The sequence below is a fragment of the Zophobas morio genome, unplaced genomic scaffold, assembly GCF_036711695.1.
Source record: "Zophobas morio isolate AGI-343-1 ecotype UQ-CSIRO unplaced genomic scaffold, CSIRO_AGI_Zmor_V1 ptg000008l, whole genome shotgun sequence".
NCBI classification, from domain to species: domain Eukaryota; kingdom Metazoa; phylum Arthropoda; class Insecta; order Coleoptera; family Tenebrionidae; genus Zophobas; species Zophobas morio.
In genome coordinates this window covers 12,791,522-12,819,008 of record NW_026972113.1, presented here as the reverse complement: position 1 = coordinate 12,819,008, position 27,487 = coordinate 12,791,522, and the positions used below count along the sequence as shown (strand labels likewise).

Genomic DNA, 27,487 nt, shown 5'->3' with positions numbered 1-27,487 from the left:
ACGATCAATCAAGAAGTCGAAAAATCGAAAAATCGAGAAATCGATCAATCAAAAATATAGATAAATTGAAAAATCGCAAAGTCGAAATATCAAAGAATCGGAGAGTCGGAAAATTGAAAAATTGCAAAATTGAAAAATCGGAAAACAAAAAGTCGAAATATCGAAACATTGCAATATCAAAAAATTAAAAAAATAGAAACGAAATGTCAAAAATCCAAAAATCGAAAATTGAAAAATCCAGAGAAAAATCGAATCAAAAAGTCGAAAAATCAGGAAATCAAGCAGTCAAAAATCGAAAAATTGCGAAATCGAAAAATCGATGCATCAATAGAAAATCGAGAAACCGAAAAGTTGAAACGTAGAAAAATCAAGAAATTGAATGTGTCGAAAAATCCAGAAAAGAATAGCTGAAAATTGAAGTCAAAAATCAAAAAATCAATAAAGGAAAAATCCAAAAATCAAATCGTCGAAATACCGATAAATTGAGAAACTGAAAAACCGAAAAATCCAGAAATCGAAAAATAAAATAGAGAAACAACAAAATCGAGAAATCGAGAAGCCTAAAGATAGAACAATCGGAAAATTGAAAGATCCAAAAACGAAATGTCGAAAAATCGGTAAAATCGAGAAAAGAAAAAATCGAAATTTCGAAAAATTGAAAATCTAAAAATTAAAAATAATAGTAAAATTAGCAGAAATGAAAAATCTAAAAACTGCAAATCAAAAAAGCTGAAACGAAAAGTTGAAAATCAAAAAATAAAAGAAACAAAAAATCGAAGAATTAAAAATCAAAAAATTGGAAAAATTAAAAAATCGAAAATTACATAATAAAATTAAAGAAACGAAAAACTGGAAAGTCGAAAATAAAATACGTAACGGAAACCCAGAGAACGGAAATGTTTAGTCCTCGCTCATTAAATCCCCATTAGTGCTCTCAAAATCCCCCCCACAACCCGTCACTCCAACATTCCACACCACCAAAACTAAACCAGATCACCGTCGAAAAAAAAATTACAATATTCCCCTTATCAGTGATTTACTGATTTATCACGACATTGCCTGTTCGCCTTACGCAAAGATGTCGCCATCCCAGGAATTTTAAAAGATAACGCTGCAAGTAAACGCAACCTATATTTATAAATTTTCGTTTGACAAAAAGTGGGCTCGACCCTCGGCTCGCAAGTCGCGTTGACGTTTTCGATCCAATCTAAATTTATATCCTTCGGTGCAACGACGCCGTGACGTTCGTTCATTCGACGTGCAAAATCACGAGACTTTCCCCCTGTCACTCAGCCTCAAGAAAATTTCAAAATAAACCGCACTTGTGCGATTTCCCCAATCGATAGCGAAAAGTCGCCCGAGATCGACCATGTGTTCGAAATCGTTCAAACTTGTACTGTTTATGACGGGAATTTTGAATTTGACTTGGTTACATAAAAGTCGCTCGACTCCGATCACCAGTGCGAGTTTAATTCGGGAAGCTCTGGTTCAGGTGCCTTGGGGAGAAACTGCGACTCTGCTTTGTGAGAGCAACGATGAAAATCACTCCTTCATTTATTGGTACCTCAACGAGAGAGATTTGGTTATCGGGCCCGGGAACGTTTATGATAATGGGAAATTTAGGTACGAGGTGTTGTCTGGAAATCTGACCGTAAAGGTGAGTTCAAGGTGAATGAATTGGTTGGTTTTTGGGTAATTAAAAATTGTTATAGGCGGTTTCGAAGGAGGAGGAAGGGGTGTACAATTGTGTTTCTAGAGGGGTTAAAAGTGACGATGTTAATATACGGTCGGTGAGGATGGTGGTGCAAGCGGACTGGGAAGAAGTATACGAGGAAGACCCCAATGTAAATATTTGGTAGCTGTAGTAACTAGTGATAATATAAACGTCTCGGAAATTTACAAAGTTTTGACGGCAGAGGAGAAAGAGTCAATCTTGTGTTTATTTATTTTTTTTTTGTTTATAATTAAGTTTTTCGCGTCCTGAGTGTGCTAACTGCGTAATTTTATGTTTTCTCGACGTTTCATAACCCCTAGAATGCGAAAAAATAGGTCCCCCTAACATAATCCTTCTCAAAATTTTGTACTATTTTGATTTTAATTTTTCATTTTCGAGATTTTTTAATTTTCATTTTCTCGATTTTATATCGCAGTTTTTCATTTTTTCAATTCAATTTTTCAACTTTTGGATCTTTGATTTTTCAATTTCTCGATTTTCCGATTTTTAAATTATCAATTTTGCAATTTTTGGATTTAGGAATTATCCGATCTTCCGATTTCTTTGATTTTTAAGATTTTTATTATTCGGATTCTGCACTTTTTTGATTTTTAAGTTTCTAAATTTTTAATCATTGAATTTTTCAATTTTTCGTTTCTTCAAGTTTACTTGTAATTTTTTTATTTTTTTTATTTTTATATAGGTATTTTAATTTTTCGATTTTCAATGTTTCGAAATTTTGCTTTTTTGTTTTCTTGATTTTTCGATTTTTCAATTTTTCAACATTTTGTTTCCCGAAACCAAAAACAAAATATCGAGGAGCTTAAAAATCGAAAAAAAATGAAGCGCATGGTTTCCTTTTTGGATTTTTTCGTAAATTTTGCAAATTTTTGATTTTTAAATTTTTATATAGGTATTTTAATTTTTCGACTTTTCAGTTTTTCGTTTCTTTAATATTATGATGCAATTTTTCTGATGTTTAATTATTCAATTTTTCGACGCTTCAATTTTGCAATTTTTCGTTTTTCCAAATTTTTCTATTTCGAGATTTCGTTTCTCGATCTTTCAATTTTTCGACTTCTCGATTTTTTTTATTTCTCTATTTTTCGATTTCTCATATTTTCAATTTTTCGACGTTTTGTTTCCTGAAACGAGGAACTTAAAAATCAAAAAAATGTTTTTTGTAATTTTTTGTAAATTTTGTAAATTTTGCAAATTTTCGATTTTTATATTTTTAAATACCGAGGTGCTTTAATTTCCCTAGTTTTCAGTTTTTCTCCACGTCTTTAATTTTGTATGTTTCATTATTCAATTTCTCGATTTTTAATTTTTCAATTTTTCGTTTCCTCGATTTTTCAAATTCTTGATTTTTATTTTTCATTTTCGGGATTTTTTTATTTTCGTTTTGTCATTTTGATTTTTCAATTCTTCGATTTTCCGACTTTTAAATTATCAATTTTGCAATTTTTGGATTTAGGAATTATCCGATCTTCCGATTTCATTAATTTTTTTTTTCAGATTTTGCACATTTCAGTTTTTAAGTTTCTAAATTTTTAATTTTTGGATTTTTCAATTATTCGTTTCTTCAAATTTACTTGTAATTTTTCGGTTTTTTTAATTTTTATGTAGGTATTTTAATTTTTCGATTTTCAATGTTTCGAAATTTCGCTTTTTTGTTTTCTTGATTTTTCGATTTTTCAATTTTTCAATATTTTGTTTTCCGAAACGAAAAACAAAATATCGAGAAGCTTAAAAATTGAAAAAAAATGGAACGCATGGTTTCGTTTTTGGATTTTTTTTTGTAAATTTTGCAAATTTTTTATTTTTAAATTTTTATATAGGTATTTTAATTTTCCGACTTTTCAGTTTTTCGTTTCTTCGATTATTCGTTTTTTTAATTTTATGATGTTTCATTTTTCACTTTCTCGATTTTATATCACAGTTTTTCGTTTAATAATTTTCTGTCGATTTTATAATTGTTCGTTTAATCAATTTTTCAAATTTTTTATCTTCGATTTTTTTTCAAATTGTTAGAACTGCAATTTTTCGATTTCACAATTCTTCGATTTTTTAACTTTTCCATTTTTGAACCTTTAAATTTTCAAATTTTTCGTTTCTTCAAGTTTATTTGCAGTTTTTTGATTTTTTTATTTTTATATAGGTATTTTAATTTTTCGACATTTCAGTTTTTCGTTTCTTTAATATCATTATTCAATTTTTCGACGCTTCAATCTTGCAATTTTTCGTTTTTCAAAATTTTTCTATTTCGAGATTTCGTTTCTCGATCTTTCAATTTTTCGACTTCTCGATTTTTTTTATTTCTCTATTTTTTGATTTCTCATATTTTCAATTTTTCGACGTTTTGTTTCCTGAAACGAGGAACTTAAAAATCAAAAAAATGTTTTTTTGTAATTTTTTGTAAATTTTGCAAATTTTGCAAATTTTCGATTTTTATATTTTTAAATACCGAGGTGCTTTAATTTCCCTAGTTTTCAGTTTTTCGTCACGTCTTTAATTTTGTATGTTTCATTATTCAATTTCTCGATTTTTAATTTTTCAATTTTTCGTTTCCTCGATTTTTCAAATTCTTGATTTTTATTTTTCATTTTCGGGATTTTTTTATTTTCGTTTTGTCATTTTGATTTTTCAATTCCTCGATTTTCCGACTTTTAAATTATCAATTTTGCAATTTTTGGATTTAGGAATTATCCGATCTTCCGATTTCATTAATTTTTTTTTTCAGATTTTGCACATTTCAGTTTTTAAGTTTCTAAATTTTTAATTTTTGGATTTTTCAATTATTCGTTTCTTCAAATTTACTTGTAATTTTTCGGTTTTTTTAATTTTTATGTAGGTATTTTAATTTTTCGATTTTCAATGTTTCGAAATTTCGCTTTTTTGTTTTCTTGATTTTTCGATTTTTCAATTTTTCAATATTTTGTTTTCCGAAACGAAAAACAAAATATCGAGAAGCTTAAAAATTGAAAAAAAATGGAACGCATGGTTTCGTTTTTGGATTTTTTTTTGTAAATTTTGCAAATTTTTTATTTTTAAATTTTTATATAGGTATTTTAATTTTCCGACTTTTCAGTTTTTCGTTTCTTCGATTATTCGTTTTTTTAATTTTATGATGTTTCATTTTTCACTTTCTCGATTTTATATCACAGTTTTTCGTTTAATAATTTTCTGTCGATTTTATAATTGTTCGTTTAATCAATTTTTCAAATTTTTTATCTTCGATTTTTTTTCAAATTGTTAGAACTGCAATTTTTCGATTTCACAATTCTTCGATTTTTTAACTTTTCCATTTTTGAACCTTTAAATTTTCAAATTTTTCGTTTCTTCAAGTTTATTTGCAGTTTTTTGATTTTTTTATTTTTATATAGGTATTTTAATTTTTCGACATTTCAGTTTTTCGTTTCTTTAATATCATTATTCAATTTTTCGACGCTTCAATCTTGCAATTTTTCGTTTTTCCAAATTTTTCTATTTCGAGATTTCGTTTCTCGATCTTTCAATTTTTCGACTTCTCGATTTTTTTTATTTCTCTATTTTTTGATTTCTCATATTTTCAATTTTTCGACGTTTTGTTTCCTGAAACGAGGAACTTAAAAATCAAAAAAATGTTTTTTTGTAATTTTTTGTAAATTTTGCAAATTTTGCAAATTTTCGATTTTTATATTTTTAAATACCGAGGTGCTTTAATTTCCCTAGTTTTCAGTTTTTCGTCACGTCTTTAATTTTGTATGTTTCATTATTCAATTTCTCGATTTTTAATTTTTCAATTTTTCGTTTCCTCGATTTTTCAAATTCTTGATTTTTATTTTTCAGTTTCGGGATTTTTTTATTTTCGTTTTGTCATTTTGATTTTTCAATTCCTCGATTTTCCGACTTTTAAATTATCAATTTTGCAATTTTTGGATTTAGGAATTATCCGATCTTCCGATTTCATTAATTTTTTTTTCGGATTTTGCACATTTCAGTTTTTAAGTTTCTAAATTTTTAATTTTTCGATTTTTAAATTTTTCGTTTCTTCAAATTTACTTGTAATTTTTCGATTTTTTTATTTTTATATAGGTATTTTAATTTTTCGATTTTCAATGTTTCGAAATTTCGCCTTTTTGTTTTCTTGATTTTTCGATTTTTCAATTTTTCAATATTTTGTTTTCCGAAACGAAAAACAAAATATCGAGAAGCTTAAAAATCGAAAAAAAATGGAACGCATGGTTTCGTTTTTGGATTTTTTTTGTAAATTTTGCAAATTTTTTATTTTTAAATTTTTATTATAGGTATTTTAATTTTCCGACTTTTCAGTTTTTCGTTTCTTCGATTATTCGTTTTTTAATTTTATGATGTTTAATTTTTCACTTTCTCGATTTTATATCACAGTTTTTCGTTTATTAATTTTCTTTCGATTTTATAATTGTTCGTTTAATCAATTTTTCAAATTTTCAGTCTTAGATTTTTCTTCAAATTGTTCGAACTGCAATTTTTCGATTTCACAATTCTTCGATTTTTTAACTTTTCCATTTTGGACCTTTAAATTTTTAAATTTTTCGTTTCTTCAAGTTTACTTGCAGTTTATTGATTTTTTTATTTTTATATAGGTATTTTAATTTTTCGACATTTCAGTTTTTCGTTTCTTTAATATTATGATGCAATTTTTTGGATGTTTAATTATTCAATTTTTCGACGCTTCAATTTTGCAATTTTTCGTTTTTCCAAATTTTTCTATTTCGAGATTTCGTTTCTCGATCTTTAAATTTTTCGACTTCTCGATTTTTTTTATTTCTCTATTTTTCGATTTCTCATATTTTCAATTTTTCGACGTTTTGTTTCCTGAAACGAGGAAATTAAAAATCGAAAAATTTGTTTTTGTAATTTTTTGTCAATTTTCCAAATTTTTTATTTTTCAGTTTCTCAATTTTCAATTCTTCGGGTCTTCAATTTTTAATTTGCAATTTTTCTAGTTTTCATTTTAAATATGCATCTAATAATAATTATAATTTTTAAAATATTTCACTTTTTTAATTTTACGATTTAAAAATTTTTCCATTTTCCTATTATTGGATTTTAAAACGTTTTCATTTATGTATTGGATTTTTCAATTTTTCGATGAAAAGGCAAAAATTCGAGAAATTAAGAAATTGAAAAATCTAGAAATCGAAAAGTCGAAAAAACGAAACGTCAAAAAAATAGAAAAATTTATAGATCGAATAGCCGAAAAATCAAAAAGTAAAAAATAGAAATATCGAGAAACCGAAAAATCGAGAAATCGAAAAATCAAAATGTCGATAAATCGATAAATCGAAAAGTGAAAAAGTGAAAAACCGAAATATCGAAAAATTGAAAAACCGTTACTTGTAATTTTTTTATTTTTTTATTTTTATATAGGTATTTTAATTTTTCGATTTTCAATGTTTCGAAATTTTGCTTTTTTGTTTTCTTGATTTTTCGATTTTTCAATTTTTCAACATTTTGTTTCCCCAAACCAAAAACAAAATATCGAGGAGCTTAAAAATCGAAAAAAAATGAAGCGCATGCTTTCCTTTTTGGATTTTTTCGTAAATTTTGCAAATTTTTGATTTTTAAATTTTTATATAGGTATTTTAATTTTTCGACTTTTCAGTTTTTCGTTTCTTTAATCTTATGATGCAATTTTTTTGATGTTTAATTATTCAATTTTTCGACGCTTCAATTTTGCAATTTTTCGTTTTTCCAAATTTTTCTATTTCGAGATTTCGTTTCTCGATCTTTCAATTTTTCGACTTCTCGATTTTTTTTATTTCTCTATTTTTCGATTTCTCATATTTTCAATTTTTCGACGTTTTGTTTCCTGAAACGAGGAAATTAAAAATCGAAAAATTTGTTTTTGTAATTTTTTGTCAATTTTCCAAATTTTGCAATTTTTCGATTTTTATATTTTTATATACCGAGGTGCTTTAATTTCCCTAGTTTTCAGTTTTTCGTCACGTCTTTAATTTTGTATGTTTCATTATTCAATTTCTCGATTTTTATTTTTTCAATTTTTCGTTTCCTCGATTTTTCAAATTCTTGATTTTTATTTTTCATTTTCGCGATTTTTTAATTTTCATTTTCTCATATCTATATCAGTTTTTCGTTTATTAATTTCTTTTACTTTTTCAATTTCATTATTATTATTATTATTTCAATGTTTCTTTGGATTTTATAATTTTTCTTATATTTAATTTTTCAAGTTTTCAATCTTCGGTTTTTCAATTCCTCGATTTTCTGATTGTAAAATTTTTCAGTTTTGCAATTTTTAAGTTTCGCGATTATCCGATTTCCGATTTCTTCGATTTTGCACTTTTTCGATTTTTAATTTAAGTTTCTCGATTTTTATTTCGATTTTTCAATTTTTCGATTCTTCACTTTTTCAAGTTCTTGATTGAGCTGATCGTGGCGATTATAAAATCTCCGAAAATCATTTTTCTGTCTGCGATTTTTCGATTTTTCTACTTCTGAATTTTTGAATTTTTAGTTTCTTCAGCTGCTCGAGTTTTTTTAGATTTCACTATTCTTTAATTTTTCAACTTTTCCATTCTTCAACTTTTGAATTTTCCAATTTTTTGTTTATTCAAGTTTACTATTTTTCAATTTTTCAGTTTTTCGACGTTTCAACCTTGCAATTTTTCGTTTTTTCAAAATTTTCGATTTTTACTTTTTTAATTTTTGGTTTTCGATTTTTACTAATTTTTATTTTATTTTCAATTCTTCGATGTTCGATTTTTCGAATTTTTGCCTTTTTGTTTTCTCAATTTTCCGTCTGATAGATTTCTTGATTTATCGATTTTTTGACTTCTCTATTTTACGATTTTTCCACTTTCCGAGATTTCGACATTTCGTTTCTTGATTTTTCAATGTTTTAATTTTTCCACATTTCGTTTGTTGATTTTTCAATTTTTTGTCTTTTCGCTTTTTCATTTCTTCGATTTTTGCGCTTTTGATTTTTCTATTTCTTGATTTTTCACTTTTTAGATTTTTATCAATTTTTAAACTTTTTGAATTTTCGATTTTTTTTATTTTTCGATTTTTTTGGTTTCCTCAATTATTAAATTTTTCGACTTTCGAACATCTCGATTTTTCAATCGAAAAATCAAAATGTTCCAAAGTTTGAACAATCGTTCACTTTTCGTTTCACAATTTCTCAGTTTTTCAATTTTTTGATATTTAGATTTTTACATCTTGACTTTATACGATCTCTGAAAATCATTTTTCTATCTGCAATTTTTCGATTTTTCTGCTTCTGAATTTTTAGTTAGTTTGAGTTGTAATTTTTCGATTTTACATTTCTCTGATTTTTCAACTTTTAAATTTTTCAATGTTTCGTTTATTCAACAATTTTTCGATTTTTCAATTTTTCGACGTTTGAACATTGCAATTTTTCGTTTTTTCATAATTTTCCATTTTTGCTTGTCCAATTTTTCGATTTGCAACTTTTCGTTTCAGTTCTTTGATTTGAAATTTTCAAATTATTCAATTTCTACTAATTTTAATTTTATTTTCGATTTATTTTTTTTAGATTTCTCGATTTATCGATTTTTCGACATTTCGTTTCTCGACTTTTCGATTTTTACAATTCCTTTCTTGATTTTTCAATTTTTTGACTTTTCGGTTTTTCAATTTTCAGATTTTTCGGCTTTTGACTTTTCTATTTCTCGATTTTTCAATTTTTAGATTTTTTGTTAACTCCATTTTTTGAATTTCCGGTTTTTCGATTTTCCTGTTTCGATTTTCGATTTCACGATTTTTTAACTTTTCGATTCTTCTGGTTTCCTCAGTTATTCAATTTTTTGACTTTCCGTCATCAATTTTTACTTTTTCACTTTTCGATTGATCAATTTTTCGACATTTCGATTTTTCAGTTTCTCGATTTTTAGATTTTTTGACTTTTCGGTTTCTCGATTGATCAATTTTAAAACTTTTTGAATTTTCGGTTTTTCGATTTTCCAATTTTTCGATTCTTCTGGTTTTCTCAATTATTCAATTTTTCGACTTTTTGACTTTTTTCCATTTCTCAGTTTTTCAATTTTTCGATATTTCGATGTTTTACTTTTTGACTTTTTGATTTATCGATTATACGATGTTCCAATTTTTCAAATTTTCGGTTTCTCGATTTTTCGATTTTTTTTACTTTTCGTTTTTCGATTTTTCAATTTCTTAATTTTCTGATTTTTTGCCTTTTCGATTGCTTATGTTTCATCGAAAAATTAAACTGTTCGAGTTGCAATTTTTTGATTTTACAATTCTTTGATTTTTCAACTTTTGCACTTTTCAACTTTTGAATTTTTCGATGTTTAATTATTCAATTTCCCGAATTTTAATTTTTCGTTTTTTCAAAATTTTCGATTTGGAATTCTCCGATTTTTCGATTTGCAACTTTCTGTTCCAGTTTTTTGATTTAAAATTTTTGAATGTTTCCATTTTTGCTAATTTTAATTATATTTTCAATTTTTTGAATTTTCGACTTTTTGTTTTCCTTTTCCCAATTTTTCGTTTGATAGGTTTCTCGATTTATCGATTTTTCGAAACTTTGTTTCTCGATCTTTTAATTTTTCGATTTTACTTCTTGATTTCTTGATTTTTTGACTTCTCAGTCCATTTTTCGATTGTTTAACTTTTCGCTTACTCCAATTCTCAGTTTTTCAATTTTTCGATATTTCGGTTTTTTACTTTTACACTTTTCGATTTATCGATTTTTCGACATTTTGATTTTCCGATTTCTCGATTTTTTGGTTTCGCGATATTTCTATTGTTTTTACTTTTTGATTTTTCGGCTATTCGATCTATAAATTTTTCTATTTTTTTGACGTTTCGTTTTTTCGACTTTTCTATTTCATCGAAAAATTAAAAGAAATTGAAAAATTAAAAATCGAAAAATTGAATACATAAATGAAAACGTTTTAAAATCCATTAATAGAAAAATGGAAAAAAAATTAAATAGTAAAATTAAAAAAGTGAAATTTAAAATGAAAACTAGAAAAATTGCAAATTAAAAATTGAAGACCCGAAGAATTGAAAATTGAGAAACTGAAAAATAAAAATTTTTCAGTTTCGCAATTTTTAATTTTTCGATTTTTCAAATTTTCGTTTCCTCAATTTTTGAAGTTCTTGTCATTTTATGTCACAATTTTTCGTTTTTTCATTCAATTTTGATTTTTCAATTCCTCGATTTTTTAAGTTTTTAAATTTTTTAATTTTGAAATTTTTGGACTTCGCAATTGTCCGATTTTCCGATTTCTTTAATTTTCAGTATTTATATTTTACAATATTTTTTTGAACATTGCAATTTTTCGATTTTTCAAAATTTTCTATTTTTGCTTCAACAATTTTTCGATTTGCAACTTTTCGTTTCAGTTCTTTGATTCGAAATTTTTTTTTATTCAATTTTTTCTAATTTTAATTTTATTTTCGACATTTCGTTTCTCGACTTTTCGATTTTTCACAATTCCTTTCTTGATTTTTCAATTTTTGACTTTTCGGTTTTTTACTTTTCTATTTCTCGATTTTTCAATTTTTAGATTTTTTGTAAACTCCATTTTTTGATTTTTCGTTTTTATGGATTTTCGGTTTTTCGATTTTCCTGTTTCGATTTTCGATTTCTCGAATTTTTAACTTTTCGATTCTTCTGGTTTCCTCAGTTATTCAATTTTTTGACTTTCCGTCATTTTGATTTGTCGATTTTTCAACTTTTCGTTTCTCAATTTCTCAGTTTTTCAATATTTCGATATTTCGATTTTTACTTCTCGACTTTTCGGTCTCTCGATTTTTCGATTTCTAAAATCGAAAATTGAAAAATCGAATAAATGAAAAAGTTTTAAAATCCAATTAATGTAATAGAAAAATGGAAAAATTCCAAAATCCTAAAATTGAAAAAGTGAAAAATTTTTTAAATTATAATTAGATACATATTTAAAATGAAAACTGACAAACTGAAAAGTCAAACTGAAAATACGAAAAATTGAAAACTGTAAAAATTGAAAAATCGAAAAATTGAAAAATTTCACAGTGAAAAAACAAGAAGTTATAAAATCGGAACATTGATAAATCCAAAAATTATACAAATTGAAAAATAAAAACCAAAACATCCAAAAGTTGGAAAATCGGAAAACCGAAAAATTGAAAAAACGAAAAATCGAAAAATTGCAAAAATAAAGAAAAACAAAAACGGAAACCAAAAATTGCAAATCAAAAATTTGAAGAAATGAAAAATTAAAGAATCGAAAAATTTAAAAATTAAAAATTGAAAAATTGTACATTGTAAAAAGAAAAACTGAAGAAACAAAAAAAAATAATAAAAATTGAAGAATTAAAAAATTCAAGCACAAAAACTGCGTGAGTGGCATGTTAGAGGTTATCAGAAAACAAAAATCGCAAAAAAATATAATTTTGCAAAGAAGCGTCTAAAAAACTAAAAAAATTATGCTATTTTCAAAAACCATTTCAATTTCACTTGAATCCAAACCAATTAAAAAGATTGTTTCTATGAAATTCTCCGTGCTATTTTTTTTTCAAGAAACCATCAAGAGATTATTTCCAAAAAACGTATTTTTTTATTCTGAGAAGAAAATCCGCATTTAAAATTTCTATTAATGAATTATTGAACCACAAACAGTTAATCCATCATTGATAATAATAATCTTTTACACCGTAATTTCTAAATCCACCAAAAATTATAGCAGCTTTCTTTATTACACTTACACGTTAGTCTAACGTTTAATATCAAAATAAACAACAATAAAATCGGTGTAGGCTTATTATTAATAAACTTTTCTCACCGTAGACTTAAGTCTAATCAACCGAATCCCATTTCTTAAAAAAATACTCACTGAATTGATTAACGATCCAGCAATCTTTGAAATTTAATTGCCAAATAACTGTCAACGTGCAAAGCCAACATGATTATTAAAAAAAAATATCATGGTTTACTAGCAAGTACCACCATAAATAATTCCTTCAAATCGTAATTTTTAATTAATCTCACAAATTTAATTTTCTTGTTATCAGTAATAATAATAACAATAAACTGATATGAACGCATTGATAAACTACAATTATCTGAAGTCTAGGGTAAAAACTGAACACGGATTCATAAACCACGTGTATATGGGGGTGTTATTTGTTTTAATCATCTGTATAAACACTGCCAAAAATTGATCGTAGCGATAATAAATTTTGTCTGGTAATATTTTACAGATTTGAGATAAGATTAATCCAGCAAAAGTGTCTAATCTAATCTCGACAGTATGCTTCCGATAAGTTTACTTTTTACTTCTTTTCCGATGATTGCTGGTGATAATTTTAGAAGCCGTCGCCAACCATAACCATAATTTTGCAATTACAGTACCGTCAAGTCGGTACTTTTCGATTTTTCTTTCAAAAAAAAAAAAAAAAGACGAGTTGGATGAGTTCGGGTGGTCTCGGTGGCCATCCGAAATTCTACGTATTTTCTTACAAATAACACTGCCAACTACAGTCTTTTACAAAAATATTACGTTATAAGCAACTTTAACGTTAAAAATTCGACACCACAATAAAACCAGTTATTTTCACACGCATCTATTACGTAACGCAACGTAGCGTGCAACGCTCGAACTTCCAGTCTAGTTCGCGTCGTGTTGCGCTACGTCGCACTTAAAACCGCGTCAACTTTAATCCAAAAACGGTCTTTACAATGGACAAGAAAACCTCAAACAATGCACGCACCAAACACCCGAACACCGGGCGTTCCAAACAAGTGAAACTCCTCAATAAATTGTCCACATTCGAACCACTACGCACAGATTTCGAAACCATCGAGCTCGAACTAGAGAACCAAAATCTGCGAAAGATGATCACCTTGGTTGAAGGCAAAAACAAAGTCTTGGAGGAGCACTGCAGTTTGCTCAAGGAGAAAAACCTCTATTTCGAGACGAGATTACGCGATTTGGAGGTAGAAAGAAAGAGGAAATCGGACAAGAACGAGTCAGACGAAGACGGAGAGCAGGTAAACAAATACACGGTTTGAGTTTATCGTTATCTATTTTATAACAGGAGTCTGAAAAAGACGACGAGGAAAAAAAAGCGACGTCGTCGAAAGACAGGATCAGCGGGGTGTTGTTTGGGGTCGCGTTGCCAAAAATTGGAACTTTTTTTTCGAAAATTCGGGAAAAAAGGCGCGAAATTAAAGATTTTATAGAGGAGAATGGGCCAGAAGGGGCTGGTGCACACTGTCCTATGGGTAAAGCGGACTTCAAAGACAAAATTCAAGCTCTAAAGGTGAATGACAAGCGATCTTTATCCTCTGCCGTTTTTCCAAAAAATTTATTACATTACATACTTAAACAATTACAATAAAAATTTCACAGGTCAATCTATTCCGTGTAGTGATAGTTCTAGGATCTTTGATGGTCCTGTCTGGAGTGGGTTATGCTGGGTACAGAATTTGGAAAACGAGATACCGAAACCCTAGTTACCTAGGTACAACTCCCCCCTAGTCCCCATGTTTCAAAAATTAATTAACAAAAATTTTAGTTCCTTCTGACGACGACGAAGACAGCGCCGAAGAGCTTTTCCGAGCACCAGGGGCATCCCGGGGCAACGACACCATCATGAAAACAAACTCAACCGACAGTTTTGAAGCCCCCGGTATCAGCACAGACTTCAGAAGTATACTAGACACAGCAAACAAAAAATAGAATCTATTTAAGCCAAATAATTATTTTTTCATTGTGGACGTGGTAATAAAAATAAATTATTAATTGTTGATTTGTAACTTAGGCCTTAGCGCTGCCAACGTTATCAAAATGGCCTCTTCTGTCCTAATTGTTTTGGATGCTTGACGCGGCAACGAGTTCAAGTAATGATCAAAAAGTAACCTTGGATCGTCAGCTTCAAGGACATCGTCGTTTTCAAGGGCGAACTCAAGTCCTTCAACCCCTCCAAACACAATCAAAGCGTGCTTAAATTGGGGACAGGCGAATTCGTCGACACTGGTGCCTTTGTCTGAAGTCCCAATGGTCAGATCATACCTAAAAAACTGAATTATTTAGCTGTTATAAAGCGAATTTCAAGTACCCTTCTTTGTGTGGACTTTGTGAAAATACTTTCGACAAAGAATTGGCCAGTCGGATTACGTAGCCCCAGTAAACCCCCTTGTCGGCGCGCGGGGTCGACGGCGGCACGATAACCCCCTTCCACTTCTTCGTAGTTTCTTCCAAAAGTCTCACAGTACATCTTAATCCAGGTGACAACAATTTATCGACTTGTACTTCCTTCAGCAACCCCACATTGACGAGGGACCCCCGGCCTGCCTTCACCGTCTTGTTCAACACAATCCCTTCCCTACAACCACCAAAACTAATACAAATTAACCAAAATTGAACCTAACCTATAATCAAAAAAGTCCGTTTTGCTTAAGTGATGAGGGGCATTCAAAGGATTCAAAATCCCGCAATACTTTAAGTGGGCGTGAATTGGAAAAAAGTGCTTTCTGAGGTACTGGGGGCACTCCAAATATTGCAAAATTCGCCCCAATTGCATACAACTGTCTCGAATGCTTCTGACGCCGTCTTCGTCTTCCACGGTCGCTTTTTTCGCGTTTGCTTCGTCTGCGTAGTCGTCGAAGACCACGATTTCGTCCACTTGGAACATGCAAGCGGCCCTGGCGATCTGCCCCGCTAGATAAGTCCGTAGCTCCGGGGTCTGCGCGGTCTCCAGAATTGACCCAGGCACGGCAATCGATACAGTCGCAACGGTTTTGGGTGGATCGGGGACCGTGGAGGCTTCGCCCGACGATTGGGGCTCCACTTGTTTTTGTAGTTTTTTCTTCAAATTAATTTCTTTCCACTTTCGTTTCTCTTCTTTACGAGATTTGTTGATTTCGCTCCAACTTTTAAGCTTAGTGGTCGATTCTTTAACTTTACCCATAGTTTTTAATTTGTAAATTAGAAGCTCTGAAAAACTAACCTCACTTTTGTGACCGTGATTTAGAAACATAACCTCACTTTTTCTAGTTTGAATTTAAATGCGAATTTTTGTTTAGTGGTGAGTTTATGATTGAATCGAGACTCTGTAGATGGGTTTGCGTGCGTTAACGCAACTTGTTTTAATGTCTGGACTAGTCTATTCTGTGTTAATAGGTTGTTCACGATTTTAGGTTATGTATAAAGGTTATGTTTCATCCAACAATCATTTATTATTAAAATTTATAATAAAAATACCACGGAATGTCAACCAAAAAAAACCAACGATAATAACAATTTGACACCATTTCCGAAAAAAGTGAATCACAAATGGCAGCCTTAAACGTTGCATTTATGAATTGAGCGTTCTACGGTTTCCCTTAGGTTCGCCATTACAGCCCTTTGGTCGCTAGAGTTGATAACTGCGGTCCCCGCCACGATCATGTTGGCCCCCGCCTGAAACCAATCGTGAGTTTTGCCCTCTCACACTTCGTCCCTCACCTCTGCACACGCCGTTATCGTGTTTAGGCCGACGCCCCCGTCCACCTCTATATCCAGCCCCGGATAGTTGTGTCGCAGCCACTGCACTTTAGGCATCATGTCCGTCATGAACTGCTGCCCCCCGAAGCCCGGCTCCACCGTCATGATTAAAATCATGTCGGCGTGGTCGATGTACTGGCGCACCGCCTCGATTCCGGTCCCGGGCTTCAGCGCCAGCCCCACCGTCATGCCCGCCTCGCGGATTTTCCGGCACAGAGGGATGACTTCCTTGACGGGTTCGATGTGGAATGTGTACTGATTGACGCCGGCGTCGGCCATGGGTTCGACCCACTGAAAATGCCAGGGTATTGGAAGCTCGGGGGCTCCGACTACTCACTTTTGCGGGCTCCGAGACCATCATGTGGGTTTCGAAGAACGCGTGTCGGATTTTGTTCCGGAGGCATTTGACAACCGGGTGGCCGATTGTGAGGTTAGGAACGAAGTGGCCGTCCATGACGTCGAGGTGGAGGTAGTCGGCACCGTTGTCGAGGAGGCGCTGGGACTCCAGGAAGAGTTGAGATAGATCGGCGTTGAGAATCGATGGTCCTATTTTGCATTTTAGCGATTTTGGGGACACAGCCATGTTTTGGTAGAAGGCGGGAAATTGACAGCAAAGTGACGGGTGCGGGATGACAACCTCGCAACTTCACAATCACCAGATTCCGGCGATTGTGAAGAATACGAATATCACCCAAACGACTAAATAATTCTAATAATAGATCTTAAATTGTAGATAGATTTTCTTGTTTTCGAATAAATTTTAGAAATAGTGTCGCGCTATTTGAGTCTCATACATCTTAATCGGTGTTTACTTTTGGCAAAACTGCTAACCAAAACGTCACTCCAGTGACGTCACGAATGGCCGAGTTTAAATGTCACCACATAAATTATAAAATACATTTTTTTTATTACGTAGAAAGCGTTCACTACAACATAAATAGCACTGATAAGCATGGGAAACGATGACGTTGTACCTTTATCAAGCAGATAACGAAATTTCAAGGGTCAATTTTTCGTTTTGTGTGGAGGCTACTTTTTGCTGAAAGGGAGAAAATATACTTTCACTAGGTCGGCAGGAATGTTAAGATTACCTTGACCTTAAGTATCGTGTTCAATGAGGTGAACTACATCTAGCCTTGCCACACTAGTGGAATGCAATTGAAATTTTTCTGCAACCATTATCGACATGTTTTCAGTTGTGTTGGACGAAATTTGCGTCCTCTTGGACTCTTATAAGGGTAGAGATAAAGTGAGTACTTGAATCAGTGTTCTTAGTACCTAAACAACTGAAATATTGTAGATCCTACGGACACTATGTTACAGCACAAAGTTGATTGGTGGGGCCAGTTCCAACAAGCTTCTGACCGAAAAGATGCTAAAATTTAGCAAGATTATGTCAGCCACACGAACTACTCTCAGACTTTTAGATGATTTTCCAATGTTGAAGTACAACTTAGAGTATGGTTTTGGAAAAGAGGTTAGGTCCTCACTTTTTTTTAATTTGTGTCTATATACACACATTTTTTGTGATCAGGAACCTGATAAATTGATGGCGGCACTTGGAGTCACCACAAATATCATCGACCAGTTGTACTACCCTGTGGAAAAAGTTGGCTGGCTTGCAGAAAATAATTTGATTAGTGGGGTAGACACAAACAAATGGGACACCATAAGTTCCATATTCTGGGTGGCGTCGATTTACTTAACCCTGATGAGGTAACCATTGGGTTAAACTTGAAAAAAAAATTCACCTTTTTTTTGCAGGAGTTTACACTTTGTTGCCGTCCTACAAAAACACAAGCACTGTGTTACGTTAAAGAACGACGAAAAGTAAGCCCTTTGTCACCAATTTTCCAAAAATAATAAACATTTTCAGCACGTCCTTGGAACAACTTCTTTCAAGACAACACTACGAAATTCTGACGTGTGTCCGTTTAAGTCTGGATTTCGTCCACGCCGTGAACACCCTTCCCAAGGGATTCCTCTGGTCGTCCAAACTGAACACCTGGCAGGTCGGTCTTATAGCTACTATGTCATCAGTTCTAGGGATATATCAGATTTACGCTAAGAAAAAATTGTAAATATTGTTGTTTTATTAATAAATAAAGTAAGCGGGGTACAAAAACACGGTTAAACCCAACGTGATTTATTAGTTTAAAACACATAAAATACATTTTTTGAATACAGGAACAAACGAGAAAAGAAAGATAAAAAATTTAAAATAGTTGTCCAATTCCACCACGCATGCATTAAAACGCACGAATTCAATTTAAAACAACATGCACAACACGGGATAGATCTGATACTGTGTTCCGAGTGAGGAGTATGGCATCTGCAACTTTATAATAGAAACGTGGGTTTTCACTATATCACGTATCTATGCTCTGTTGTGCAACACCTGAGAATTTGAATGTTAAAATACCAAATAAAAAAATTCTACAATTAGAGTTATGGTTTAAAACGAACAATTTCATTAAAACAACGATAAAAGTACTAAAATTTTTGGTCGAGTTAAAAGCTTAGAAAATTTGGTCAGTCTCTGCCATGCAACACGACATTAGTCCATGCTAAAACTCAAAAAAATTGGTAAAATCGTTCACCAATTTTGTGATGCGACTATGTTAAAAGGAACTTACGCTACAATCACAAACAATCAACAAAACAAACAGTACTAAAACAAAAAACAAAACAACGTAAAAGATATTCTGAGAAATGTAGGAGACTGCATATTTTTGATGTTTCTAGTTAAGGTGAACAAGAGAAGCGAAATTATGCATATGATGTTTAATAATAATGACATTTATCCATAATACAGAAAAAACTGGTAGCCAAAAAATCGTATCCAAAAACGTCGCGGTTATCTTAATCGATCAGTCCTACTTTACAGAAAATACTGCACTCATTATACACATAGGTGTACTGTAGAATCATTAAATGCTACCCAACTACCCATCTAAATTTAGAGTTAAATTAACAAAATTATGATTTAAAAAGTATTCATCAAACTCTTAAAACTATTAGTTTAGGACAATGAATAAAGACTTTGGATCTATCATAAAATCACAATTACAGCTACTTCGAAAACTGTTTAGTGAGTGTTAAAAACCCACCTCCAAATACCTAACCATCATTATTAAAACGGGTTATCTGCACAATACACATTTCGCTATTATCAAAAATTAAAGGAAAACGTACAGGATACAACCCCCCAGAATTATAGTACATAAAAATCGCAAGATTTCGCAAGAGTTCGCAAACTCTTCAAGGCCACCAATATACATCTTGGCAAATTTTAAACAACCTATACTAAAAACAACAGCAATGTAACATATCCTACATCTAAGAATAGTTCGATAATATGACTAAACACATGATGAGCATTTTTACTACATGGGCTACACCTAAGTAAGATTGAACGGCGAAGTCGTTTCGTTTATTTATTGATTCGAAGTGGGGTGGTTTCCCACCGTCGGGTAGTTTTTCGAATTCCTCATCAGCGGCTTGTGGTGGCGGGTACCGTTATCGTGCTGCCACTGCCAGCAGTTACGGCAAAAGTAACGGAAACACACGATATCACGACAGAAATAGGGGCCTTGCTGGACGTTGCATACCGAGCACAGCGAGTCCTCCAGATACGGGTCCACTTGCACCTGACGCAAGGAAATTCGTTTTTTAAACTTCAAGAAAAACACCTGCGTATTTTTTTTAATTGAAATGTTAGAATTTTGATTTGGATTCGCTTAGCAAATTCTGGTGGGGATGGACACTCGTAAAACCCCAAAGTTCTTGTAATTTCGTTGAAAAACATAACATTTGTGATTCTTTTAAACTGCTAAGAAAAAACACGCCAGGAACCTCAAAATTCTTTCAATAAAAAAATAAATAAATAAATAAAACACCAGGAGGCGAAGAGTATTACAAATTTTTCAAAAACGAAACACTAAATTTCTAAAAATATCAAGATTATCTCCAAAAAAGGTCTCGAGGTTTTTTCTTTTTTTTTTCCATATTAAATTAAAAAAGACTACTCCATGATACAAATTTCCAAATTTTTTGAACGGCACTTGGGCCCCTGATTTTTTTTTTTTATTTTAATTAAATGCTTCTCCGGGGTGTTTTTTAAATTAAGTTCTTAAAAAATATATCCTAGGAGTCCCCGAGATTTTTTTTTTGTTACCAAGATACGTATCTCATATTCTTAAAAAAAACACCAGGGTTCCCGAGATTTTTTAAAATTCGTTTTATTAAAATACCAAGAAACTTTACAATCTCAAAAAAAAAACCTCAGAGGCCTCCAAAGTCTTTTTCGATTTATTTTTTCAAATGAAATTCCACTAAGGGCCCCCAAGATTCTTTCAATTAAAAAAAAAGCCATTTAAACCATTAAAAAAAAGACACTAGAGACCCATGAAACTTTGAATTTTTATTTTTTTAATTAACTTTAATAATATTACAGGCCTCCAAGGTCTGTTTTTCGAAAAACTGAAAAATCAAAATATCGAGAAATCGAATAGTGGAAAAATTGAATTATCAGAATATCGATAAATCGAGAAATTGAAAAGCCGAAAAATTGAAATACGAGAAGTTAAAAAATCGAAAGATCGGACAATGGAAACACGTCGAAAAATTGTAAAATCAACTTCACTTTTTTGATTTTTCGATTTCTCAATTTTTCAATTTTTTATTTTCTCAGTTTTTGGACATTTCAGTTTTGAGATTTTTCAGTTTACTTATTATTCAATGTTTCTATCTTACGATTTTGCAGGTTTTTGATTTTTCAATTTTTCGATTTTTTTAACGTTTCGATATTTCGACTTCACTTTTTTCATTTTTCGATTCTTTAGATCCTCAGTTTTTGGATATCTCAGTTTTGGAATTTTTCAATATTTCTGTTCTTCGACTTTTCCATTTTTGATTTCTGGATTTTTCGATGTGTCCACTTTTTACTTTTTCGATTTTTAAATATTAGATTTCTCAATTTTTTGGTATTTTAATTTTTCAATATTTAAAATGTTAAATTTTACGATTTCTCGATTTTTCATTTCAGCTCTTCGGTATTTCAATTTTTCAAAGGTTTCGATTTCTTAATCTTTCGATTTTTCGACTTCCCGGTTTTAAATTTTCTGTTTTTCAATTTTTCATATTTGACATTTATAAACTGTCAATTTTTCGATTTTTCAATTAATCGATGTTTTGATTTTCCCATTTCTTGACCTTCGAGTGTTTCGATTTTCCTGTTCTTCAATTCTTTAATTTTTTGATTTTTCAATTTTTCGATTTTTTAAGGTTTCTATTTTTCGAAGTTTTAGTTTGGGGACTTTTCAGTTTACTCCTATTTATTTTTCAATTTTACAATTTCTCAATATTTCAATATCTTGGTTTTCAGTTTTTCTCTACAATTTTACGATTTTTAAATATTTCGATTTTTCAAATTTTGACTTTTATAAACTCTTTATTTGTCGATTTTTCAATTAATTGTTTTTTTAGGTTTTTTGGTTTTTCAATTTTTCTATTTTTCAGGTTTCGATTTTTCAACTTCACTTTTTTGATTTTTCGATTTCTCAATTTTTCAATTTTTTAATTTCTCAGTTTTTGGACATTTCCGTTTTGGGATTTTTCAGTTTACTTATTATTCAATTTTTCGAATTTACGATTTTGCAGATTTTTGATTTTTCAATTTTTCGATTTTTTTAAGGTTTCGATATTTCGACTTCACTTTTTTGATTTTTCGATTTCTCACTTTTTCGATTCTTTAGATTCTCAGTTTTTGGATATTTCAGTTTTTCGATTCGTCAGTTTTTCTTTCATTTTGCAGTTTTTCAATATTTCTGTTCTTCGACTTTTCCATTTTTGACTTCTGGATTTTTCGATGTGTCGACTTTTTACTTTTTCGATTTTTAAATATTAGATTTCTCAATTTTTTGGTATTTTAATTTTTCAATATTTAAAATTTTAGATTTTTCAAGTTCTCGATTTTTCATTTCAGCTCTTCCATATTTCAATTTTTCAAATGTTTCGATTTTTTCTTTCATTTTCCAGTTTTTCGATATTTTAGTTTTGGGATTTTTCTATATTTCGTATCTTCGACTTTTCGATTTTTGGCTTCTGGAGTTTTCGGTGTGCCGATTTTTTTACTTTTTCGATTTTTCAATTTTTCGATTTTTTAATTTTAGATTTTTTAGTTTTTAAAATTTTAGATTTTTCGATTTCTCGATTTTTCATTTCAGTTCTTCGATATTTCAATTTTTGAAGTTTTCCAATTTTTCAAATGTTTTGATTTCTTAATCAATCGATTTTTCAACTTCTCGGTTTTAGATTTTCTGTTTTTCAATTGTCGTTTTTTCAATTTTTCGATTTTTAAATTTTAGATTTTTCTGTTTTTTGATATTTTAATTTTTCAATATTTAACATTTTAGATTTTTCGATTTCTCGATTTTTCATTTCACTTCTTCGATATTTCAGTTTTTCAAGTTTTCGAATTTATCAAATGTTTTGATTTCTTAATCAATAGATTTTTCGAATCCCCGGTTTTAAATTTTTTGTTTTTCAATTGTCATTTTTTCAAATTTTCGATTTTTCAATTTTTCATATTTGACATTATAAACTGTCAATTTTTCGATTTTTCAATTATCAATTTTTTTTTCAGAAACAAAAAAAAGCCGTTTAAACCATTAAAAAAAGACACTAGAGACCCATGAAACTTTTAATTTTTATTTTTTTAATTAACTTTAATAATATTACAGGCCTCCAAGGTCTGTTTTTCGAAAAACTGAGAAGTCAAAATATCGAGAAATCGAATAGTGGAAAAATTGAATTATCAGAATATCCATAAATCGACAAATTGAAAAGCCTAAAAATTGAAATACGAGAAGTTAAAAATCGAAAGATCGGGCAATCGAAACACGTCGAAAAATTGTAAAATCAACTTCACTTTTTTGATTTTTCGATTTCTCAATTTTTCAATTTTTTATTTTCTCAGTTTTTGGATATTTCAGTTTTGGGATTTTTCAGTTTACTTATTATTCAATGTTTCTATCTTACGATTTTGCAGGTTTTTGATTTTTCAATTGTTCGATTTTTTTAACGTTTCGATATTTCGACTTCACTTTTTTCATTTTTCGATTCTTTAGATCCTCAGTTTTGGGATTTTTCAGTTTTTCGATTCGTCAGTTTTTCTTTCATTTTTCAGTTTCTCGATATTTCAGTTTTGGAATTTTTCAATATTTCTGTTCTTCGACTTTTCCATTTTTGATTTCTGGATTTTTCGATGTGTCGACTTTTTACTTTTTCGATTTTTAAATATTAGATTTCTCAGTTTTTTGGTATTTTAATTTTTCAATATTTAAAATGTTAAATTTTACGATTTCTCGATTTTTCATTTCAGCTCTTCGGTAGTTCAATTTTTCAAAGGTTTCGATTTCTTAATCTTTCGATTTTTCGACTTCCCGGTTTTAAATTTTCTGTTTTTCAATTGTCGTTTTTTTTCAAATTTTTGATTTTTCAATTTTTCATATTTGACATTTATAAACTGTCAATTTTTCGATTTTTCAATTAATCGATGTTTTGATTTTCCCATTTCGTGACCTTCGAGTGTTTCGATTTTCCTGTTCTTCAATTCTTTAATTTTTTGATTTTTCTGGTTTTTGATTTTTCAATTTTTCGATTTTTTAAGGTTTCTATTTTTCGAAGTTTTAGTTTGGGGACTTTTCAGTTTACTCCTATTTATTTTTCAATTTTACAATTTCTCAATATTTCAATATCTTGGTTTTCAGTTTTTCTCTACAATTTTACGATTTTTAAATATTTCGATTTTTCAAATTTTGACTTTTATAAACTCTTTATTTGTCGATTTTTCAATTAATTGTTTTTTTTTTAGGTTTTTTGGTTTTTCAATTTTTCAATTTTTCAGGTTTCGATATTTCGACTTCACTTTTTTGATTTTTCGATTTCTCACTTTTTCGATTCTTTAGATTCTCAGTTTTGGGATATTTCAGTTTTGGGATTTTTCAGTTTTTCGATTCGTCAGTTTTTCTTTCATTTTGCAGTTTTTCGATATTTCAGTTTTGGGATTTTTCAATATTTCTGTTCTTCGACTTTTCCACTTTTGACTTCTGGATTTTTCGATGTGTCGACTTTTTACTTTTTCGATTTTTAAATATTAGATTTCTCAATTTTTTGGTATTTTAATTTTTCAATATTTAAAATTTTAGATTTTTCGATTTCTCGATTTTTCATTTCAGCTCTTCCATATTTCAATTTTTCAAATGTTTCGATGTCTTTCTTAATCTTTCGATTTTTCGACTTCCCGGTTTAAGATTTTCTGTTTTTCAATTGTCGTTTCTTCAATTTTTCGATTTTTAAATTTTAGATTTTTCTGTTTTTTGATATTTCAATTTTTCAATATTTAACATTTTAGATTTTTCGATTTCTCGATTTTTCATTTCACTTCTTCGATATTTCAGTTTTTCAAGTTTTCGAATTTTTCAAATGTTTTGATTCCTTAATCAATCGATTTTTCGACTTCCAGGTTTTAGATTTTCTGTTTTTCAATTGTCGTTTTTTCAAATTTTCGATTTTTCAATTAATCGATGTTTTGATTTTCCCATTTCTTGACCTTCGAGTGTTTCGATTTTCCTGTTCAATGCTTTAATTTTTCGATTTTTCAGACTTTTGATTTTTTATTTTTTTAAGGTTTCAATTTTTCGACTTCACCTTCTGGATTCTTCTATTGCTCAATTTTTCGACTTTTTAGGTTCTCAGTTTTTGGATATTTCAGTTTTCGGATTTTTCAGGTTTTCTTTCATTTTTCAGTCTTTCGATATTTCAGTTTTGGGATTTTGCAATATTTTGATTCTTCAACTTTTCGATTTTTGGCTTCTGGAGTTTTCGATGTGTCAATTTTTTTACTTTTTCGATTTTTCAATTTTTCGATTGCTTAATCTTTCGATTTTTCGACTTCCCGGTTTTAGATTTTCCGTTTCCAATTGTCGTTTTAAATTTTTCGATTTTTCAATGTTTTGATTTCCCGATTTTTAGTTTTTCTTTCATTTTCCAGTTTTTCGATATTTTGGTTTTGGGATTTTTCTATATTTCGTATCTTCGACTTTTCGATTTTTGGCTTCTGGAGTTTTCGGTGTGTCGATTTTTTTACTTTTTCGATTTTTCAATTTTTCGATTTTTTAGTTTTTAAAATTTTAGATTTTTCGATTTCTCGATTTTTCATTTCAGTTCTTCGATATTTCAGTTTTTCAAGTTTTCGAATTTATCAAATGTTTTGATTTCTTAATCAATCGATTTTTCGAATCCCCGGTTTTAGATTTTCTGTTTTTCAATTGTCATTTTTTCAAATTTTCGATTTTTCAATTTTTCATATTTGACATTATAAACTGTCAATTTTTCGATTTTTCAATTATCAATTTTTTTTTCAGAAACAAAAAAAAGCCGTTTAAACCATTAAAAAAAGACACTAGAGACCCATGAAACTTTTAATTTTTATTTTTTTAATTAACTTTAATAATATTACAGGCCTCCAAGGTCTGTTTTTCGAAAAACTGAAAAATCAAAATATCGAGAAATCGAATAGTGGAAAAATTGAATTATCAGAATATCGATAAATCGAGAAATTGAAAAGCCCAAAAATTGAAATACGATAAGTTAAAAAATCGAAAGATCGGACAATCGAAACACGTCGAAAAATTGTAAAATCCAGATATTGAAAAGTTACCAAAATTGGAAAATTGAGAATCGGAAACTTGAAAAACCTAGAAACCTAAAAATCGAAAAATTTTAAAAACTAAACAATTAAAAATTTCAAAATTTTAAAAATCGAGAAATTGAAACACCAACAAGTCGAAAAATTGAAAAATCGAGAAATTGAAAAACCGAAAAACAGAAAAATCGAAAAATTGAAAAATCGGAAAACTGAAAAATTTAAAATCGAAAGATCGCGGAATGGAAAAATAAAAAAAAATGAAAAATCGAAATTCTAACGTTTTCAAAAATTGAAAAATTCAAATATGTATCGAAAAACCGGAACATCAAAGAATCGAAATATCGAGAAATCGAAAATCCAGAATTTGAAAACTTCCAGAACTGAAATGACGAAAACTTGGGAAATCGAAAAACTGAAAAATCGGAAAGTTAAAAATTGAAAAATCGAGAAACTGGACAAATAAAAAATCGAAAAATTGAAAAATAAAAATTTCGACGAACTGAAAAATTCAAATTTTGAAGAATCGAAATATTGAAAAATTCCAAAACTGAAATATCGAAAAATTTAAAAATATTTAGAAGAAAAACTGAAGAAACGAAACATCGAAATTTTCAAAAACTAAAGCATGGAAAAGCCGAAAAATTGGGAAATCGAAATAGCCTAAAATCAAAAGATCGAAAAATTAAAAATTGAGAAATTTAAAATAAAAAATCCATAAATCGAAAAATCGAGAAATTTAACAACGAAAAAATCGAAAGATCGAAAAACTGAAAAGTCTAAAACCAAAAAGCCGAAAATCGAAAGATCGAGGAATCGAAAAATCGAAATTCAACTAACGTTTTAAAAATTGAAAAATTCAAATATCGAAACGTGGAAAAATGGAGAAATTGGAACATCAAAAAATTGAAATATCGAGAAATCGAAAATGCAGAATTTTAAAAATTCCAAAACTGAAATGACAACTTGGGAAATCGAAAAATTAAAAAATCTCGAAAAGTTAAAAATTGAAAAATCGAGAAATTGATAAATTAATTAAAAAATCGGAAAATCGAAATCTCCATAAATCGAGAAATAGAAAAATTGAAAAACCGTAAAACTAAAAAATCGAAAAATTGAAAAATAAAAATATCGACGAAATGAAAAAATCCAAAATTAGAATATCGAAAAATTGAAAAACAGACGAGATTTAAAAATTGACGAATCGAAAAATTAAAAAAAAAATTAAAAATCGAAAAGTCTAAAAACCGAAAGATAGAGAAGTCAAAATATCAAGACACACTGACAATTTAAAAATTCAGAAGATTACAAAAAAGAAAAAAAAATTGAGAAATCGAAAAATCTCAAAATTTAAAAACCCGAAAAATCAAAATTTCCAAAAATTGAAAACTTAGAACATCGATAAACCGAAACATCAAAAGAGAGAAAAATCTAAAATTTTGAAAATTGAAAAGTAAAAAATTGAAGAATCGAAATATTGAAAAAATGGAAAAATAGAAAAATGAAAATCGAAAAATTGAAGAATTGCATAAACTAAAAAACAGAAATCGAGAAATCGAA

General features: G+C 29.4%; 5 protein-coding genes across 9 annotated transcripts in view; 2 read left to right on the top strand and 3 right to left on the bottom strand.

Moving 5' to 3' along the window:
- The first annotated feature begins 1,013 nt into the window (after positions 1-1,013).
- LOC135125386 (uncharacterized) lies at positions 1,014-14,475 on the top strand. 3 transcript variants are annotated; one of them, XM_064050929.1, is made up of 4 exons: positions 1,014-1,657; positions 1,713-1,844; positions 14,083-14,194; positions 14,249-14,475. In XM_064050929.1, exons 1-4 carry the CDS (start codon positions 1,370-1,372, stop codon positions 14,410-14,412), a joined length of 696 nt encoding a protein of 231 aa, XP_063906999.1. In that variant the 5' UTR covers positions 1,014-1,369; the 3' UTR covers positions 14,413-14,475. The 3 variants fall into 3 exon arrangements, with proteins under 3 accessions (XP_063906999.1, XP_063906997.1, XP_063906998.1); XM_064050927.1 differs by lacking the exons at positions 1,014-1,657; positions 1,713-1,844 and adding exons at positions 13,016-13,721; positions 13,769-13,993; XM_064050928.1 differs by lacking the exons at positions 1,014-1,657; positions 1,713-1,844 and adding exons at positions 13,017-13,721; positions 13,772-13,993.
- Positions 13,987-15,833, bottom strand: LOC135125384 (putative methyltransferase C9orf114 homolog). The gene is made up of 3 exons (XM_064050926.1): positions 15,105-15,833; positions 14,792-15,058; positions 13,987-14,745 (listed from the first exon to the last, which is right to left on the bottom strand). The coding sequence occupies exons 1-3, from the start codon at positions 15,710-15,712 to the stop codon at positions 14,472-14,474; spliced, it is 1,149 nt and encodes a 382-aa protein (XP_063906996.1). The 5' UTR covers positions 15,713-15,833; the 3' UTR covers positions 13,987-14,471.
- Positions 15,834-15,886: 53 nt separating this feature from the next.
- On the bottom strand, positions 15,887-16,981 carry LOC135125388 (ribulose-phosphate 3-epimerase). Its single transcript, XM_064050932.1, has 3 exons — positions 16,556-16,981; positions 16,180-16,509; positions 15,887-16,134 (listed from the first exon to the last, which is right to left on the bottom strand). Exons 1-3 carry the CDS (start codon positions 16,799-16,801, stop codon positions 16,018-16,020), a joined length of 693 nt encoding a protein of 230 aa, XP_063907002.1. The 5' UTR covers positions 16,802-16,981; the 3' UTR covers positions 15,887-16,017.
- A 154-nt stretch (positions 16,982-17,135) lies between these two features.
- On the top strand, positions 17,136-18,358 carry LOC135125387 (peroxisomal membrane protein 11C). Its single transcript, XM_064050930.1, has 5 exons — positions 17,136-17,467; positions 17,519-17,695; positions 17,753-17,934; positions 17,983-18,048; positions 18,095-18,358. The coding sequence occupies exons 1-5, from the start codon at positions 17,405-17,407 to the stop codon at positions 18,297-18,299; spliced, it is 693 nt and encodes a 230-aa protein (XP_063907000.1). The 5' UTR covers positions 17,136-17,404; the 3' UTR covers positions 18,300-18,358.
- LOC135125382 (cytoplasmic polyadenylation element-binding protein 1) overlaps positions 18,349-27,487 on the bottom strand; it is a 26,874-nt gene continuing 17,735 nt past the window's right edge. For all 3 annotated transcript variants that reach the window (XM_064050923.1, XM_064050924.1, XM_064050922.1), the window contains one exon: positions 18,349-19,868. In XM_064050923.1, the coding sequence (XP_063906993.1) occupies positions 19,656-19,868 (213 nt within the window). In that variant the 3' untranslated portion in view covers positions 18,349-19,655. The remainder of the gene's footprint in view (positions 19,869-27,487) is intronic.

Excerpts from the sequence above, each read along its gene's own strand:
- LOC135125386 (XM_064050927.1), top strand. The coding sequence starts at position 13,410 with ATGGACAAGAAAACCTCAAACAATGCACGCACCAAACACCCGAACACC. Across the intron at positions 13,994-14,082 it reads ACAAAATTCAAGCTCTAAAG|GTCAATCTATTCCGTGTAGT; the intron begins GTGAATGACAAG and ends AAAATTTCACAG. Across the intron at positions 14,195-14,248 it reads CCGAAACCCTAGTTACCTAG|TTCCTTCTGACGACGACGAA; the intron begins GTACAACTCCCC and ends CAAAAATTTTAG.
- LOC135125384 (XM_064050926.1), bottom strand. The coding sequence starts at position 15,712 with ATGTTTCTAAATCACGGTCACAAAAGTGAGGTTAGTTTTTCAGAGCTT. Across the intron at positions 15,059-15,104 it reads ACGGACTTTTTTGATTATAG|GGAAGGGATTGTGTTGAACA; the intron begins GTTAGGTTCAAT and ends TGGTGGTTGTAG. Across the intron at positions 14,746-14,791 it reads CAAAGTCCACACAAAGAAGG|GTATGATCTGACCATTGGGA; the intron begins GTACTTGAAATT and ends TCAGTTTTTTAG.
- LOC135125388 (XM_064050932.1), bottom strand. The coding sequence starts at position 16,801 with ATGGCTGTGTCCCCAAAATCGCTAAAATGCAAAATAGGACCATCGATT. Across the intron at positions 16,510-16,555 it reads TGGTCTCGGAGCCCGCAAAA|TGGGTCGAACCCATGGCCGA; the intron begins GTGAGTAGTCGG and ends TGGCATTTTCAG. Across the intron at positions 16,135-16,179 it reads CGATAACGGCGTGTGCAGAG|GCGGGGGCCAACATGATCGT; the intron begins GTGAGGGACGAA and ends GATTGGTTTCAG.
- LOC135125387 (XM_064050930.1), top strand. The coding sequence starts at position 17,405 with ATGTTTTCAGTTGTGTTGGACGAAATTTGCGTCCTCTTGGACTCTTAT. Across the intron at positions 17,696-17,752 it reads AGTATGGTTTTGGAAAAGAG|GAACCTGATAAATTGATGGC; the intron begins GTTAGGTCCTCA and ends TTTTGTGATCAG. Across the intron at positions 17,935-17,982 it reads ATTTACTTAACCCTGATGAG|GAGTTTACACTTTGTTGCCG; the intron begins GTAACCATTGGG and ends TTTTTTTTGCAG.